Source organism: Empidonax traillii, unplaced genomic scaffold, assembly GCF_003031625.1.
Source record: "Empidonax traillii isolate 1590-97213 ecotype Southwest subspecies unplaced genomic scaffold, ASM303162v1 scaffold54:size2178333, whole genome shotgun sequence".
In the NCBI taxonomy this organism is placed as follows: Eukaryota; Metazoa; Chordata; class Aves; order Passeriformes; family Tyrannidae; genus Empidonax; species Empidonax traillii.
The window spans coordinates 879,657-897,480 of NW_020955247.1; the positions used below are offsets into that span (position 1 = coordinate 879,657).

General features: G+C 38.4%; 1 protein-coding gene across 3 annotated transcripts in view; it reads left to right on the plus strand.

Annotated features, from left to right (window-relative positions):
• The window catches only part of SNCAIP (synuclein alpha interacting protein), a 93,940-nt gene extending 78,098 nt beyond the window's left edge, over positions 1-15,842 (plus strand). For 2 of the 3 annotated variants that reach the window (XM_027879326.1, XM_027879327.1), the window contains 4 exons: positions 4,421-4,513; positions 6,934-7,990; positions 9,696-9,766; positions 15,275-15,842. In XM_027879326.1, the coding sequence (XP_027735127.1) occupies positions 4,421-4,513; positions 6,934-7,990; positions 9,696-9,766; positions 15,275-15,359 (1,306 nt within the window). In that variant the 3' untranslated portion in view covers positions 15,360-15,842. The remainder of the gene's footprint in view (positions 1-4,420; positions 4,514-6,933; positions 7,991-9,695; positions 9,767-15,274) is intronic. The other variant, XM_027879328.1, reaches the window with a different exon arrangement.
• Positions 15,843-17,824: the final 1,982 nt, after the last annotated feature.

Here is a 17,824-nt window from a genome sequence, read left to right on the forward strand (position 1 = left end):
ATCTGTTCAGCCTGGAGAAGAGGAGACTAAGGGGAGACCCTGTTGCAGTCTACAACTTCCTTGTGAGGGGAAGAGTAGGGGCAGGCACTGATCTCTTCTCCATGGTGACAGGACCCATGGGGATGGCTTGAAGTTGTGTCAGGGGAGGTTTAGGTTGGATATTAGAAAGAGGTTCCTCACCCAGAGGGTGGTTGGGCACTGGAAGAGGCTGCCCAGGGAAGTGGTCACAGCACCAAGCCTGACAGGTCAAGAATCATTTGGATGACACTCTCAGGCACATGATGTGATTCTTGTGGGTTAGACTCAGTGATCCTTGTGGATTCCTTTCAACTTGGCATATTCTGGGATTCTGTGATTTCATGATTCTGAGTGGGTCATTAATAAGGCATAAGAGTCTCTCTCCGATAACACAGTGTTTTCAGCTGCAGGAAGACTGAAATGGTTGATACTGAGCTAGAAGAAAAGCAACAAAGAAACTGTCTTAGGCAAGCACCTATCAAGACCTATCTTCAAAGGTCTTAACCCAAAGAACCATCTTGCATTCTCTTTTTATGAGTTCTTCCAGTCATGAAGGCAACACAGAGCAATTCTGGAGAGAAGGTTTTCCAATACATCACACTGAAGCCATTCCTGAAAGAAAGGCACAAAACAAAAACAATAAAATCACATTTTTCCAGAGTCTTCCATCTTTCAGCTATTTGAACCAAAGCAGCTCAACTCACAAATACAGAGGAGTAAAACAAAATGTTCTGAACTGGGTTTAAGTATCCATTCAGAGAGAAAAGCCTTTTTTTATTATTATTATTTTATTTTTTAATTTAAAAACAAAATGTTCTGAACTGGGTTTAAGTATCCATTCAGAGAGAAAAGCCTTTTTTTATTATTATTATTTTATTTTTTAATTTAAAAAAGGAAAGAAGGAAATAAGCAGTTACTACTAATGTTCCATCAGATCTTCACAAGAGGATTAACTGAGGGTTTTCCCTCAGTTAACAGAGGGAAAGAACCAAGCAATTCTTTCCATAGGTAGAAAGGAATGTGGCCCACAAAATCCTGCTGTTACTGGCTTGAAAATGTGAGCTTTGCTTTCCATCTCTTCATAATTGCAGAAGTTTGGTCAATGCATTATGGCCTTCTGAACTAAAAAAAAAATACTTAGGACAGTCACAAAAGTTTCTCAGAGACTGTACTAAATAGTCTGCTTTCATTTTTCTTCCTGAAGTCTCCATAGGTCTTAGAGTCTTATTTATTCCCTCACTGATTTTATCTGCCTAAAAAATCCTTTGTTGCAAGTGTGAAAAATTCCTACCTACAGTATGATTTTTATTGTTTGGGCTTTTCTGGTGTGAAGAGACCATGTCAAAATTAATGACATAAAATGAATGCTTCCATGGACTTATTTTACGTTGCTGCTTGCTGATGGACCTGCATTCTGAAATGGTTGCACTGAACCACATTTATGGACTTGGATGTGTATATCAGTTTAAGAATGAGACACTTACAGATTTTTTTTTTTTTTTTGATACACTATCAAAACAAACCAGGAGCCAAAAAATGAAGTTGAGAAAATAATTTAGTATGTTCTGTTGCTATGACTTTTCTGTGTTCTATAAAAGAAATCTGTAGTTTTCCTGGAACTTCACAGAAATAGGTATAAAAATAGCTATTTTTGGGGGGTTCAGTTTGGTTTGTTGGTTTGTTTTGTTGTGTTTGGGTTTTTTGGTGGGTTTTTTTGGGTGGGTGGTCTCTTTTTTTTTTTTTTTTTTTTGTAGTGGTGTGTGCAAGTTGCTGGGTTTTTGGTTAGTATGGGGATTTTTTGTGGTATTGTGTGTTATATAGATGTATGGTAAGAAACTCAATGTAAACTTTAGAATGTTCATCTCTTTTTTACCTAGTTAAGCCATTTTATTTTCTGCTTTGTATGGTGGTCATTCTTGTGTTATTTGAAAAAAATGGAGAAATAAAAAAGCATATTATGAAAGATACTTCAGGAGCTCCCAGTGCATCAGCCTATTCCCTGTTGAGTTACTGAGCTTCCTGATTTCATTAGGAGGTAATTGGGCTACATGGCTTTCTAAGTAGACACAGAAGAGTCCTTACATATTACTCACTGGGAACATTGTCTAAGGGAAGACCCAGAATTTTTCCATTAAGTACAATAAAGTAAGTAGACTCTCTGACCCGGAAGCTACAGTGATCTTGTCTTCTAAATCAGTCAATCAGTCTGGTTTTAATACTTTGCAGTGTTCTGCAGTGCAACTTCCAGAAGCTATGATCCCTTGTTTCCAATGTTATCTTAGATGTATATGTGTATGTTATATATCTTTAGGGTTAGTGCTGGCAAGATGCGTTAGTTTCTGTGAGTTCAGCTAACTAGTTGAACTGTGAAAATGGAGGAAACTTCAATTCTTTTAAAATGGAAATGTTTAAGAGGAATGAGAACATTACCTCAGAAAACGACATGTCAGAGATTTCCACTACAGCTAAAAACATTGAAAACTGTTAGCTGTATTATTTAGGTATTTCAAAAAAGAAATTAAAGGAATGATAAAAGACAAAAAAACCCAGAGAAATTGCATCGCAACCTAATTTCAAATAAAAATTTCCCTGGTTCTTAAAAGAGGGTATCTCAGAATCTGCAATATAAGCCAATGTTGACAGATGGTAGGAGTAATCTTAAAATAGTCTAAGGAAGTTTGTAGGCTAGAAGAAGGAAGATGGAAAGTTAAAGGAAGAGAGGACCTACATCATGGCTGTATTGTAAAATGTGGTGGCAAGGCAGTATGTCAAGATCACACCTTTATTTCTGAAACACATTTCAAATTCATGCCACTGAGCGCCATGATCTAGTAATCACAGTGGGGTTGGATCAAGGGTTGGACTTGATGATCTCAGAGGTGTCTTCCAACCCAGTTAATTCTATGATTCTATGATGTATTAAAAGTAAAGCATTTGTTTTCTCCCAACCCTGCAAGTACAACCTTTAGTTTAAAAAGTCATCTGGATTCTTTCTGGCTTTGACATTGCTAGCTATAAAGACTTCATTTGGAACTCAGCTAAATCTTCTGCCAATGGCATGTAAGCTAAGAAAGTGTCCAGCTCACTGTTTGAGAACTGTCTTAGTTCTGCATATACAACAAGAATTAAAATACTAAAAACATATTACTCATACAGCAAGAGAAGCAAAGCCTGGGAGAAGCAGATAGAAAGTAATTTTCCTGTGGTTATTTGATCAGGACCAGGGAATAAAACACAATATACCAATTCTGTTTCAGGTGAAAGATTACATATGTACAGTTATAAAAAGCTTTGTTTTCCAGTAGTTCCCAATAATTCTGTCTGTCCAGTGTTTAGAGGCACTGGAAATTGCAGGTCGCTAAACAAGATTGAATGTTATATGTGGTGGTCAACAAGGTGAAGGGGTGTTTTGATGTTAGAATGGAAAGTCTGAATTATATGGGAGCAGGGAAAAGGAGAAGACCTTTGTGTGGCAAATTGTTCTATTCCATCATTCTTGTAAAACTATTTGAGGAAAACAATTTGAGGGTTTGTAGGTTATATTTTTCAACCGAGTCCTTCCTATGGAAATAAGTACATTGCAGGACAATACATATCATGATTGCACATGATAAATGTTAAATTTTGTTTCTAGAATGGGTATCATTCTCATATTGCTAACAATTTTTAGGTACTATTACAATTTTTAAAGTGTTGGTTTCTAAGGTTATTTACAAAACAATCACAACACCACACTGAAAGTGATAAACTGCATTAGGTATAACACTAGTAGGTGCTATAAGATGGATGCAGAACACAAGCAGGAGCTTTGGTAAGGTTGGGCGGCAAGCAGATGTGGCACAGAGGTCATACCGAGCCCCGTCCTGCAGCTGAAGATTGGACCAGTCCTTGGACCAGTGGGCTCCTCTGTGAGTTCATTTGCAGATAGAAGAGGAAAGAGCAGTTGTCTGAGCTATTGCTTAGCTCAGTAAAAGCCATCCACCAAACATAGGAAGTAATTGTTTAATCTGTCCATTTCTATTCCTTCCTACAAACAAGTAAGAACCAAAGTGCCCTAAGTTTGCTCTGCCAGATCTTTGTGTCTGAGACACTCAGTTCCAATTCTCTGCTGCTTATGATCACACACTTTTTCTTATATAAAGTATAATAAATAATCTGACAAGTAAGGTTGTCTCAGTTGTTCTTGTGCAGTGATTACAAAATGCCAACAGAGACTCAGAAAAAAAAGTACAAACTCTGTATGTTCTTTTTTATAGTTCTCTATTTACTTACTACATAAAGTACACATAAAGAGGACTTCTTTCTTTAATACAAAGTGGAAAGGATATTGTCTGTTACCCTGCAGCTTACTAATGCAGACAGTTTTACAGTATGAGGTAAACAGTCTTAAATTTTCTTGCAGACAGACAGTGGAACGTGTGACATTACAGAACCAACTCCAGCAGCTTTTAGAAGCCCAGCGGTTGGAGGGCAAGTCACTGCCTACATCCCCAAGGTAAGGTGGGAAAATTGAGCTGCAGTCTGGATTTTCCTTTTATATCAGTTATCAGGAGAAGCTGTGATGTGGCTAAGTAGTAGATGTGTTCTGTAAAGAAAATGTGGGGGTTTTACCTCATGGACTCGAAGCTGAGCCCATAGAATTTGACAGTGTGTAATGTTGGTAAATAGTGGAATTTTTGAGTATAAACTAAATAGCCCCCGTTCCCAACAGAGTGAAAAACCGGTTTTAAGTGAAATATACTATATTTTGAATTAGATGAATAGCAGAGGATCCTGGAACTCTATAGGAAAGTTGTGAAGTTTGACCTTGTAGTGATCCACCGTACATTACTGGTAGGAGTAAGTTAGAAAGCCAGTTACCAACAAATCCTGCTTTCAGAGTAATAAGGCTCCTTACACTCATTAAATCTTTTACGTGCAGTAGCTTGAATAAAAAGTCAAAACTTCAGAGATTTTACGTGTTGTTTACATATCATGTCAGAAGTTGCAGAAAGAAACTCAAGTTTCAAACATTAAAGACAAGGAAGGTGAAGACAGGACTGGATCTCTGACAGTGTGATGTATGGAAGTCAAGCAAGCACAGCTTCTCTCTCACAGCAATCCAAAGATGACTTTGAAAAGAATTAAGTAGCTCACATGTGAATAGAACTCAGTTTATCATTACCTTCTAATCCATTTTCCTCTCTAGAAGACATACCCAGTGCTTCTCCTTGCTTCAGAGTTGTTAGGGAGCTACATCTGTGTTTATGTATAAAGCCAGAATAAAAGCTTCTGCAGGCATTGGTGAGCAAAGCTTTGGGTCATGAAGTATGAACTCATAGGATGAGTGACTACTTTTTTTCAATTCTCACAGAATCTCCAGCATTTTTCTGTACAAATGCTCCACATCCCTGGATTTCATGTGTCACTCTCAGGCAAGTGCAGATAGTTACAATAGTAGATAACAGACATTGGGATTAGAGGTGCATGTGTGTAAAGGAACTTCAGCTAGAAAAGGACTGTAAACTCTGAACTCCTGCTGAAGTAGAAAACCACACTGGAAAGAGGGGGTTTTGTCCTTTTTTTAGAAATCTTTGTCTTCCCCTGTCTGCCAGCTCAATAGGTACAATGGGACCAAAGGTCTTCTTCCAACTTATTTGGTTTCTGTGGTTTTTGCTGATTGGTCTTTCCAAGTGGTCTTACATCTCAGTACTGATGAACACCAGGACTGTTTTACTCTCACTGTCAGATAAGATCAGGTGAGAGCAGATCTCTCAGCATTCACTATTCCTGTAAAAGGGTAGGTTTCAATGTTATTTTAGTTAAATGAGCAAGTCTAAAAATTGTACTCTATTTATTTTATTTCGTGGTTGGCTACTATTCTTCCTTACAGTTAGAACTCACTTGTGGATATTATCATCATCCAGGGAGTCAGTAGCAGATTTAAAAGAACCTATCACTTTTACTAGGAATGTCTACTATATAAAAATGCGTATTCTTTAATGTCTGTGCTTTTTTTTCCTTTGTTAACCAAAACAAAGGGAATTGAAAATGATGTGGCTAGTACAGGCATGTGAATTTTTTACACTGTGAGAACTATGGACTCAGCAGAGCAGAAACTGCTTGCCTGCCTCACACTAACTTTAATTTGGTCATCTTGTCTTTGCTTAGCAGAAAATTAGTTTAAAAAAAGGAATGTATATAAGTATTATGAGCTCTAGCATATGTCACAGGGAAAGAAAAGGTCTCTATAACTTACATTCTTTGCAAACTGGGCTTATTTGAAATTGCTGTTTCCTTGCTATAAAACATTTGGGGTTCTAAATTTAATTTATTATTCTAACAGCATTGAAATACATTCTTCTCACCTTTCTCTTGCTTTTTAGTATTTCATATCTGAAAAGGGTTTGAGTGCAAATGGCCCTGATTTTTTATGAGGTATTATATGGCTATTAGTACCAGATGGAGTGTAGGTATATGAGATCATTGCAATGTGGAGAGCTGGTCCTTTCACAGTACTTAGAATAAGCTACTTTTGTATTATGATGTGACTTAGATAGCAGGCATTTGACCTTGTGCAGGTTTCTTTGCCTTCTAAAACATGATAACTCCAACAAAAAGGAAACTACTTTCTCTAGAGTTTTCCTCATAAAATTGTATTTGGTGTTTAAATAACCATTCTAAGTTTTGATTTTAAGGAGTTTTATTTATAAGAGAAAGTGAAGGTCCTCAGATCCTGAATAGGAGTGGAAACAGGGTTACATCCTTCCTTATGTAATCTTTGCTGTGGCATCCTAGTAATAAATTCCATGTGAGTAGCGATGAAGAGGATAAGTAACAAGAAGCTGAGACAGACATATGCACTGGAAATGGCAGTTTCACATTTTAAATGTGCATTAATTTCACTGTGGCGTTTCCTCTTTTTTTTTCTTTAAGCTTACCATCATCTCCTGCTTCTGGCAAACCCCCTTGGAAACCAACTGAAGCAGATGAATTGTCTCCACCAAAAAGTAAATTGAACACCCAAGATGGGATTCAGATTCTTGGCAGCTTGGGAACTTCTAGTCGCACTCGAGCCAAGATAAAAGATGAGGACTCAGATAAAATCTTGCGTCAGTTGTTGGGGAAGGAAATCTCTGAAAATGTCTGTATGCAGGAAAAGCTGACTTTGGAATTTCAGGACGCTCATGCATCCTCTAAGAACGTGAAGAAGATTTTGCCAGAGAAAAGGGAGTTGAAGTTAGCCCGACTGAGGCAACTGATGCAGCGGTCTCTCAGTGAGTCTGATACAGATTCAGCCAACTCTGAGGACCACAAGAACACCCCTGTGAAAAGAACTGACAAACCAAGGCCTCAGCCTATAGTGGAGAGTGTTGAGAGCACAGAGAGTTTGAACCTGATGCTTAAGAAACACACTTCTGCAGCAGGACGCCGCTTCCCCTTTGGCATCAGGGTCTCTAAGTCTGTGGATGGCCACAGTCCTTCCCCTACTTCAGAGAGCAGTGATCCGGATAATGAAACCCCGTATCAGTCTGGTACGGTACCTCAGAACCAGTTTTGTGGAGACAACTCTCCATCCAGCTCGGATACTGCTCAAAAGGTTGCCACAAGCCCTAAGAGTGCTCTCAAGTCTCCGTCTTCAAAGCGCAGAACGTCTCAGAATTTGAAGCTTCGCGTAACTTTCGAGGAGCCTGTGGTGCAAGTGGAGCTAGCAGAGTCAGAACTAAATGAGGAAAAGGATAAAGACCAGAGCAAAGGACTCATGCGGGCTCCACCCAGCTCTGGGGAGCATGTAGGGGATCAGCTGAAAAGGCCTTTTGGAACCTTTCGGTCCATAATGGAGACACTGAGTGGCAACCAAAATAACAATAACAACTGTCAAACAGCAAACCAAGTCAGAACCTCATCGACGCTGCCTTTTACCTCATTAGGAAGGAAGACAACAGACAGCAAGGGAAATCCAGCAGTTCTCTCAAAAGGAAGAAACAAGCCAGTGAGTGCACTGAAAGAATGGCGGGCCTTTTTTTTTCTGGTCTCTTTAAGTAATGAATAAATGTGACAGCTTCTTCCTCTTGCCATTTTATAGTAAAAGGATGCATATAAGTACTTTATTGTATTTGACCTTCAGAAATCCCATCCATTTTTTAATTTTGGAAGGCTTTTCTAAGGAGTGACAGGTGTTGCTTGTGTATAGAGTCTGTACTCTTAGGGCATGTGGTTCACAGGTTCTGTGTTGGAAGCTTTCTACAGAACCATGATTCACATGGAAATTATATTTGATATTGCACTGAGTGACTAAACTTACAATGAGAATGTCACTCTTGAAGCCGTGGGATATCTGAAGAGTAAATATCTGAAGGACTACCCCTGTCCTGTCCTATAACCAAGACTTGATAAGAAATGTAACCAGGAAAAATTGCAGAGATAGTCCTTTTGGCTTCTGTGGGAGCTACAGTGTTATTTGCCCACCTTCTTCTCATAGCCCAGTGTCTTTTTGAGTCAGAGCATACGACTGGTCTGTAGCAAAATGTACTGGATCCATATCATCTCGTCTTTGCAGTCAACAGTGCCTTTTCTGGGATCACAACAGAAAGAGGACTGTCTGCATTTAAGAGACTGTCCCTCTTGTTTAAAGGAAGGAAAAATACTTTGAACAAATGTGTCTTCCAAGACAATGAAGTATTGAATGAAAGAGACAGAGGGAGGAAATACTGTGGGCACAGTGTTTGTAGAGGGGAGAGAAGTATGAGTTTCTGGAGATAAAGTACAGTTGAGAAGGAATGGTAGATGATTTCATTTTCTGTGGAAGTCACACTGGGAGGGGAGGGGTGGATGGAAAGACATGAGGTGGAAGAATAAATTCAAGATGAAAAAATAAACTTAAAGCAGGCCAATAGCAGGAGAGAAGGATTAGTGAATTATATACTGTAAAAAGTATGAAAAGGTAACGGGAGAAAAACACAGGAAAATCTCAGGCAAAGAGGAGGCAAAATGGGTATGGAAAAGAAACAGTGGAAAGAGAGAACTGGGAAACAGTGAGCAGTCCATGTTAGTGGGTGCTGCTAGAACAGTAGTGTATAGCATACTGTAAAATGAAATGAAATTAAATTAAATTAAAAATTCAAAGGAGAGGTAGCAGGCTAAATTGAAGTGGGACTCCATTTCTTAAAGTTTACTCAGAATCACAACATGAACTACTGGTCTGAGTCTTTAAAGACATGCAGCATCTACTTGAACAACCAGTTTAATATGGAAGTATTTATATAACACAATGGCTTCTTTTTTCAAGTGAGTGCTTCAGATTACGTAGTGATAAAGGAAAAGACAGTCTATCTTCAAAGATGTTCTGGTAGATTGTAAGGTCATGAGCAGTTTTCATAGGTCCCTAAGAAATTTAAAGAATTGTATGAGGTAATTCTAACAGGATTGAAGGTTGCATTGTGAAATGCTTGTTGTCTGTGAAAAGGCCATGTTTGCATGTCACTCTTGTCAACATCAAAACTGTGGAAAGAATAAATTTTCATACCAACCCAAAGGTCCACAGCACACATCTCAAAGAGGTAACAGATTCAGGCATAAAAAGAAATCTGTTGAAATGTTATTGTGGCTATCTGACTGCATGTTTAGTAGATTTCCATGTAATGCATGTGGTGAGCACAGTGCATGCTTTTAACTGATATAATGTTGTACTTCCTTAGGATCCATTCTTCAGCTTCACCAGTCTTTCCTCTAGCACGTTGAATGAAGAACTTCTGTGTAACTGTGCTTGGTATGTGCTTATGCATGGCAATGTTTAGCATCTCTGTTGCTTTGTTTTCTCAATTTGTGTTTGCTAACTATTTGTAACTGAAACACTGAAATCTATTGACTCACAAGAAGGGAAATAGATGAACATCTAAATTCCTAGAAAAGCAGAAATTTATGATGAATTTCTGCTGATGTCACCATTGAACTGGCTACAGGATTTCAGTTCCAAGCAAGTGCAGAAAGTATTCATACTCATAAATCCACCAGGGTGTATAACAGACTTTGGCTGAGTATTCTGCCTCTGTTGAATGAAAGTCAAGAACCAGATGAGAATGGAAATTAAATTTCCTCTCATGAGGAGAGCAAAAAAGACCACAATTCGTCTCTAAATAGAGTACAGAGAACATGAGAGTGCTCTACTTTAAATAGTAGTGTTTCAAGTACTGCTCTTTTATTTTCACACATTTTTCTTACTCTCCCTTAGATTTTGAACTTAAATCTATTTTTTAAAAATCTGATTAACTATGACTATGTTCAAACTCCTTAATTTGGACTATTCAGGCAGATAGAGAGCAGTCCCTCAATGTCCATAAAGACATGTTGGGAAAAGAGCATTTAAGCCATTAGAGAGTGTCTAAATGAGGGCAGCAAAATGGGTGAAGGGCCTTGAGGGGAAGCTGTATGAGGAGCTGCTGAGGTCACTTGGTCTGTTCAGCCTGGAGCAGATTGAAGGGAGACCTCATTGCAGTCTAGAATTTCCTTGTGAGGGGAAGAGGAGGGGCAGGCACTGATCTCATCTCTGTGGTGACCAGTGACAGGACCCAAGGGAATGGCCTGAAGTCGTGTCAGGGGAGGTTTAGGTTGGATATTAGAAAGAGGTTCTTCACCAAGAGGGTGGTTGGGCACTGGAACAGGCTGACAGAGTTCAAAAAGTATAATACTCTCAGGCACATGGTGTGACTCTTGGGGATAGTCCTGTGCAGGGCCAGGAGTTGGACTTGATGATCGTAGTAGGTCCCTTCTAATTTGGCATATTCTGTGATTCTATAAAAATGTTTATTTTGTAAGCAAATGCTTTCTAAAAATTGCCATTTTTACTCAACTCTTAACACTCACAAATTCCTTTTTCTGTTACACTGAGATGTAAAGTTAGTCTAATGTTAGTCATTGTGCAGTTCAGGAGCCTAAATTACTTTCAGGTTAGTATTTTCTAAATATCTAATGCATTTAATTTTTTGTTCACTTGTTTGCTATTGCCAGGACCTTCCCATACTTGAAAATTGAATTTCTGTAATGGAAATGGATGTTTGTTCTGAAGTCATTGGCACAGCACATGTGAAACCAGAAATAGAACTATAAGATTTCCAAGAGGTTTCATTCTCTTGAGACAACAAAGAAGGAAACTCCTGTGCAGAAAACTTCACAGCAGTAGTTTGAGGAAGCATCAGTGGTCAGCCTCCAGTCAAAACATCCAGCTGCCTGTCCAGACCATAGAGTAATACAAAACCATTAAGCTCATCTTTATGTTGGAGCCATCTCCCAGATGTAGCCAGTTGCTGTAATTTGACCTTGCCTTGTGTAACTGCTCTTGTGTGAGAAATCCCTGACATCATGGTATTTCCCAGAAACAGTGAGAGATAGGGAAAGTCTAGCTGCCACTGCAAAGGTGTGAAGTCATCTGCTGTGAGGGTGTTGGCTGGGCCTGAGTTCCTGGTTACCCCTCCAGGCACCGATGGTCCAGGCACCATGTCTTGAAGTTGCCCCCATGGCAGTGGATGCATGGAGAACCAGAGAGCAGGAAACAAGAAGCAGAGTACATGAGGAGCACAGCTTGAGGAGACTGTTATGGTACCCACAAATTAGGACGGAAGTGGGGAAATTGCGTGCCAGAGTCTGTGTCATGAGATCTCCAAAAATCACATAAGAATGAAAGTTTTATTGGGCTTTTCAGAAATTAGACCACAGACCCAAAGAGCTTCTAATCCAGCCTTTGTGATGCCTTTTAGTATCTCCTGTGATTTTTGAATGGGAAAAATGAGTGCCTGTTGTTAGTTCACTGCATGATGCCCAGTAGCTGTGAAATTTAAAAAATAAAAGAACATCCCCATGGTGTGCACTACAAGCCCCTGGACATTGTCTGAATTTCCCCTGGGTGGCCTGGGGAGACTATTTAATTACCATTTCAAAACTATTTTGAAAAAAGCAAAACTCCTGGAAAAGAGTATAATCTTTGGTGGTTTAAACCTTTGTACATTGTTATATTGGGGAATTATATTGCTGGACACAGTTGCAAACCCTCTGGACCCTTATACAGGGAATTTTATTAGTATTTTCTGAACTATGAAGTCATACAAAATCTACCTTCAGAGAGAGGAAATTCCTGTCCACCAGTTTCCAGTTTCTTTTTCTTCAGCTTCTGTATATTTAATTTGGTTCTAGTGGTTGGTGTTTTTTTTTAATTTTCACTCAATATACCCAAATGCATCAAGGCTCTGTAGTTTGTTTTTTTCAAATTGATCACAGCTTAATAGTAAAGGACTGTGCTAGAATTTTTAGTGGCCGTTCTAAATTTGGTGCACCCTGTTTTTCTGAAAGCCTTGGAGAAAATTTCAGATGTGCAGGATGGTTTGGGATAATTTTTCCCCTTTTGGAAGGATTAGCTAGTTTTTGGCAAGTTACAACTCCAAGAAAATACTTGTAGGTTTTTTTCCATCTTACATGTATGCCAGTGAACAGCTCTTTCCCACACTTTAAATTATCTAAGATCTGCATTACATTAAAGTAAGCTCTAACTCACCATACCAGTACAAACTCCTGTATTTGCTGCAGCTATCAACAGCAAAAATTGCTTCATACACTGGGGCAGTCAGCAGAATCCAGTGTCAGATTTCTGTCGAATAGTAAACTGGGAATGTTTCTAAAACGGTAAGTGGATCTAACCTAACAAATATCCCACTGCCAGAGCTAGTGCTAGAGAAATTACAACTTCAAATATATACTCCCAAAAAAGAATGCTTATCTATATGTCAAATAAAATAGTACTAATTCAAACTAGTAAAATTTAACAAAAATATAATAGTAATTTAAGCCTTGTCTCAGACAACTTCCATTTGTTCTGTTGTGAACTGCTATGATCATGCATCACTGCTTGCTGCATGAGGGGATTTTTAGTATTGCTGGGATTATATAGGCACCAGAAGATGTTAGAAATTTATTAAGGAATTTGGTTACTGTGATGGTTTGGACTTGGCTCCCTGCCAAATGCCCAACCCCCCCAGTAGCAGCCCCTCTCTCTTCCCCACTTTCTACTTCCTCCAGGGCAAAGGAAAAAAAACTATGTAAATTGAAGAACTCGAAAATCAAGTTAACTATATTAAAAAAAATATATATATATTATGTATATTACAGTTAAGATGCTATGTACACAGCAAAAGGGAATCCAAACACCCCCCAAAGGGATAGGGAAAGGGGAAAAGGAACAAAAGGGAACAAAAAAAGGACACTGAGCAGATATATGCAATCAAACCCAAGAATTAGTAAAATAACTAGTAAAACAAATCTCACCACGTCCCTTAGAAAAAACAGGATTGACATACACACAGCCAGCACTCCCCAAGCCTCCACGTGGCAGGTCAGTGGATGCTGCAGGCCTCAGCCTTAGATAAGCGAGACCAATGCAGGGACCCACTGTTCCTGAACTCCGGCGGAAGAGAAGAGAACGAAGGCCGCTCCTCCCCTCTTATTTATACCATGATTTACGTAAAAATCGTATGGAATACTGGGAACACTGCCCCTTCCTTGTTTACCAGCTGGTAACCAGGGAAGGCCTAGATTAAAACCACAACAGTTACTAATTAGTAACATCAGTAATATATTTTTGGCAGGTCAGGAGGCACAGTATTGTCACCTAGAGACATATGCATTAGCTATAAATGATGTTCTTTGAGGTCACATTGCAACTGTAGAGCTACAAACTGGGGTTTTTAGAGTGCCTTGTGAGCCTCTACATAGGGGACTCACCCAGAGGGACTTTCAGCACTGCAAGTCTAAGCTCATGCAGTAGTTAATTAATAACCCTAAACATACTGTTCATAGCAGCAAGGAATGTTAAGTGCCAAAAAGTAGATATGGCAAAAAGTTAAGTGATCCTCTTTTACCTCAATCTCATTCCTACAAACTTTGCCTCCCCAGGCTCAATTTTGTGTCTTTTGCTCTTGCCTTGGGTATGTGACAATAGTAATTTAGATGAATGAAAGAGATTTTAAAATAAAATGATCCCTGATGCCCTCTTACCTCTTATTAGGACCCACAACTGTGATCCATGAGAAAGTCAACTTCTGTTAAATCCTGAAGAAACCACAAGGTTATCTAACCATCCTATCCTTGTGGATATCCCACATCCTTGTGGATATTTGGTTCTTTGTGATGATTGCAGACTGAAATAAATCTATTCTGGTTTATAAGAATCCAGCTCACAAGTATGTGAGTTTAAGACAAAGTTTTTTGTACGTATAATCTTGCCTTCACTGTAGTATCTCTCCCTTGCAGCAGCAAACCAGGTAGTCATTATTGTATTGTAGGAGTTTTGCTGTCTTTCTGTTTAGTAGTATAACTAAGAGGTTTTTAACTGGTTTGCAAGTTGCTGTGGACTGGATGCTTAGTCAACAATTAGTTGGAAGGTTAATTGAAGAGAGGGGGAATATACTGGGAATTCAGAACAGGGACATAACAAAGGAGCCGAAAACGAGTGTTACAAATATGTAGTTATTAATTTTTTCACCCTAATTGACCAAATACCATTTGAATCTCATGCATAATAGATAGATTTTTAAATTATTTTTTTTAATTTAAGTTTACCTAGTGGGGAAATGAAAACACGCTATGGAGAAATTATCCTCAACTGTACATCTAATAAAATCTTAATGACTTGAATTGACTTTTTACATAAACTACAATGTAAAAACAGATATAGGCCCATGTCAGAAAGTTAATTACTACTTTCCATTTTTCCTGTGGTGTTTGCCTCCATCTTCTACCTAAAGCAGATGCATAGAGTAAATACCATGAATCACCTTCTGAAAGTGTTCATCTCTCTCTGATGATTATTAATGGGGACAAGATGATTCCATTACAGGCAGAGTCAGAAACCAATAGGATACGTTCAGTGTTTATTGTAGTGGATCTGTTTATCACTGTGATACTTTCCACTAAAGGCAAGGAATTTTTTGGTGTTCTGTTCATTATTACCAGGACATTACAACAGCACACTAATTAATGCCATGACTGAAAAAGCTCCTCATCATCCCATTGGTTTCCAGATTTGATTTCAGAAAGAAAACTACAACTCAGTAGAAATACACAGTATTAAAAAGTATTTTGTGTAGTACTTGTCTAGAAAAATGTCTCTCTCAGAGGGAAGATAAATTCAGACTTCAGTACATGCAAATGGAATAAAACAGGGTAAGTAAGCACAGTGCAAATACCTCGATATTGGTAGTGTTACCATGAATAATTTTCTTTTTTTTTCCAGGCATGATGACGTCAACTGGAACAGCCAGAAATCTGTCAGTCAGAAGAGTACTGAAGAGCCAGAGCTGCAGGAATTCTTCCTCTAAACCACATCATAATGTCTTACTTCATATGAAATACCTGAAATATAGCCTTTGAAACACTAATATGAGACATACCCCTCACCAGCAAAACAGCAGCTGTTAGAATGCCTTAATTTGTAGCAGTTAGACCATAAACAAATCTTTTTTATGATATGTGTATATGTAACTTGTTTGTAAGCTGTGCTGTGTAAAGGCATGGGTGGGCAACAGTAATTTGAAAATTGTTATGACACAGGCAACCTCCAAAATGTTTGTTGGGCCATAGAACAATTTTGTACTTTGTGTCTTGCATGGATATATTGCATATACCTTTATTTCCCTTTTTCAATGGCATATACTGTCAAAGTTTCAGCCAGGACTCTGCCTGCGCAGCTCCTCAGTGAGATCAAGGCAAAAGCATTGATTATTTTTTTTTTTTTTTGAGTATAATTGTCTGCTGTTATTTCTATTTTTTGTAAAAACGAAATAAAGATGGTGTTAATAGGACACAATGAGTCCAGATACTTTTCATACTTCATTTCCTCTTTTGAGCTTCAAGTTTTTTATTGTTATATTTGGTGTTCATTTTATAGTTAGACAACATCCAGTACCAGTATTTCAGTTCAGTCAATCAAGTCAGGAATTGCTTTAATGTTTAGTGGTCTTTTATCGGCTTGAAAAGGTGTAGAAATAAAAAGAAAGTATAAATGCAGTTTTAAGTTACCAAGTACTATTACTTGCCAAACAAAAACAATGTACTCAGCTTTGTTCAAATGACTGAATAATCTGATGAAACTCTAGTCCACATTCTCTCAAAGCTGTCATGATCCTTTTGTTGACTGTTCCGTGAACTTTTCTGAGAAAATGAATGATTTCACCTTGTTTCTGATAAACTATGAGTAGATTCTTCAAATGTGTCATACAGCATACTATCCAAAGCTGAGTACTATACTAGGCAATCTTTACTTGTCACATTTATTTATATCAAATATGTGTGTATATGTTTGCTTTATTTTGATTATATTGAAGACTGCTGTGATTTGCTGAGAAAGATCCAAATACATGGGGATTTGTTTTACTAACTTTTCTAATAGAACATAGGGAAGTCGAAAGAAGCTTGCCAAAGAAATTTTGTATTTGTCAAAAAGACAGTGATAGAATCATGGTTAAGGTTGGAAGGGACCTTTAAGGATCATTGAGTTCCAACCTCCCTGCAGTGGGCAGGGACATAAAAAGTTAAGATATTATGAAAATTAAATTCCTGCAGTTGCAGAACTAGTAACTAAAAAATGTGGACAGGTGAGGATTTTAATTAAATATGCAGTTTCTTATGCCTCTTTTTTTGCAGTGTTTTTTTCTGATCAGTGAGGAGAAACTTCCTGAATGTGATTCATTCTGCCTATTAGAGATATCTCATTTACCAGGAGTACCAGCTAGTCCTTTCCTACTTACTACAGAGAAGTGAGATAGTAAAGCTCTTGGAAGAGGTATAGTACTTGGATGCCTTTAACTAAGTGAGATAAATGTCTTCCTCTGTGTGAGTCATCAGAGTGATGTCACATTTGGCCATACAGCTGCCATGGACCAAGATGACTGAATACCCCAGGCACCCTGTTTATAGGCTTTGGATAAGCACAGAGTACTACTGGATAAAATGGGACCAGTTGAGACATCAGAAAAAAAAAAAAAAACTCAACAAAAAAACCACTCAAAGCAAAAACAACCCACACAACTAGAAATAAAATTAATGTACTTACAGAAATGAAATTCAGAAATTCTTTCCACAGGTCTTATCTGTCACTTGGCAACACTGATTTTTGAGCTAAAGTGATAAACCTAGCACTCTAGCTGACCTGAGCTGTGTTGTTTAAAGAAACAACCAAACCTCCAAAAATATCTGTGAGCCAGGAAAAGCAATACCTCTAACTGGGCCTCCTGTCATCTCTGTGCATACGAAAAATATGAATGCAAAATGAGAAGAGACACATGTGCTGCAATTGCCAGAGTGCTGAAAGAGAACTAAAAACGAAAGATTCTGTGTCTAGTAGATGGGCTTAAAACAAAAAGGCAATTTGCATTTTTGAGAGTGTGCAAAGAGCTGGCTGTGGTCAATGTGAATTGAATGGCAGAAACAGTCCTGCTGAATGACAGACTGGAGATGCGTGAAGTCTGCCACAGCTACGTATAGTATCTATCTGAAGGAGAGGATAAAAATGAATTTCAGTGAAGGGATTTGAAACAGACCAGGATGTAAGCATTGTCAAGTCCTGAAAGAAAGAAATGGCCTGTTCTGGAGACTAAGGATTTAAAAGTTACCTGCTCTCTGCAATGTAGCAATTTCTAGAGTATAACCTCGTGCAGCACATGAAGAACCAAATTATGCGAGTATCCTAGGGCAATAGAGATTACTACTTGGGATTACCAGAAGATGCTTGGGGTCTGTGGTTAGAGATATCCATGGCTCCTGAACACATTGTGACAGCTGATTC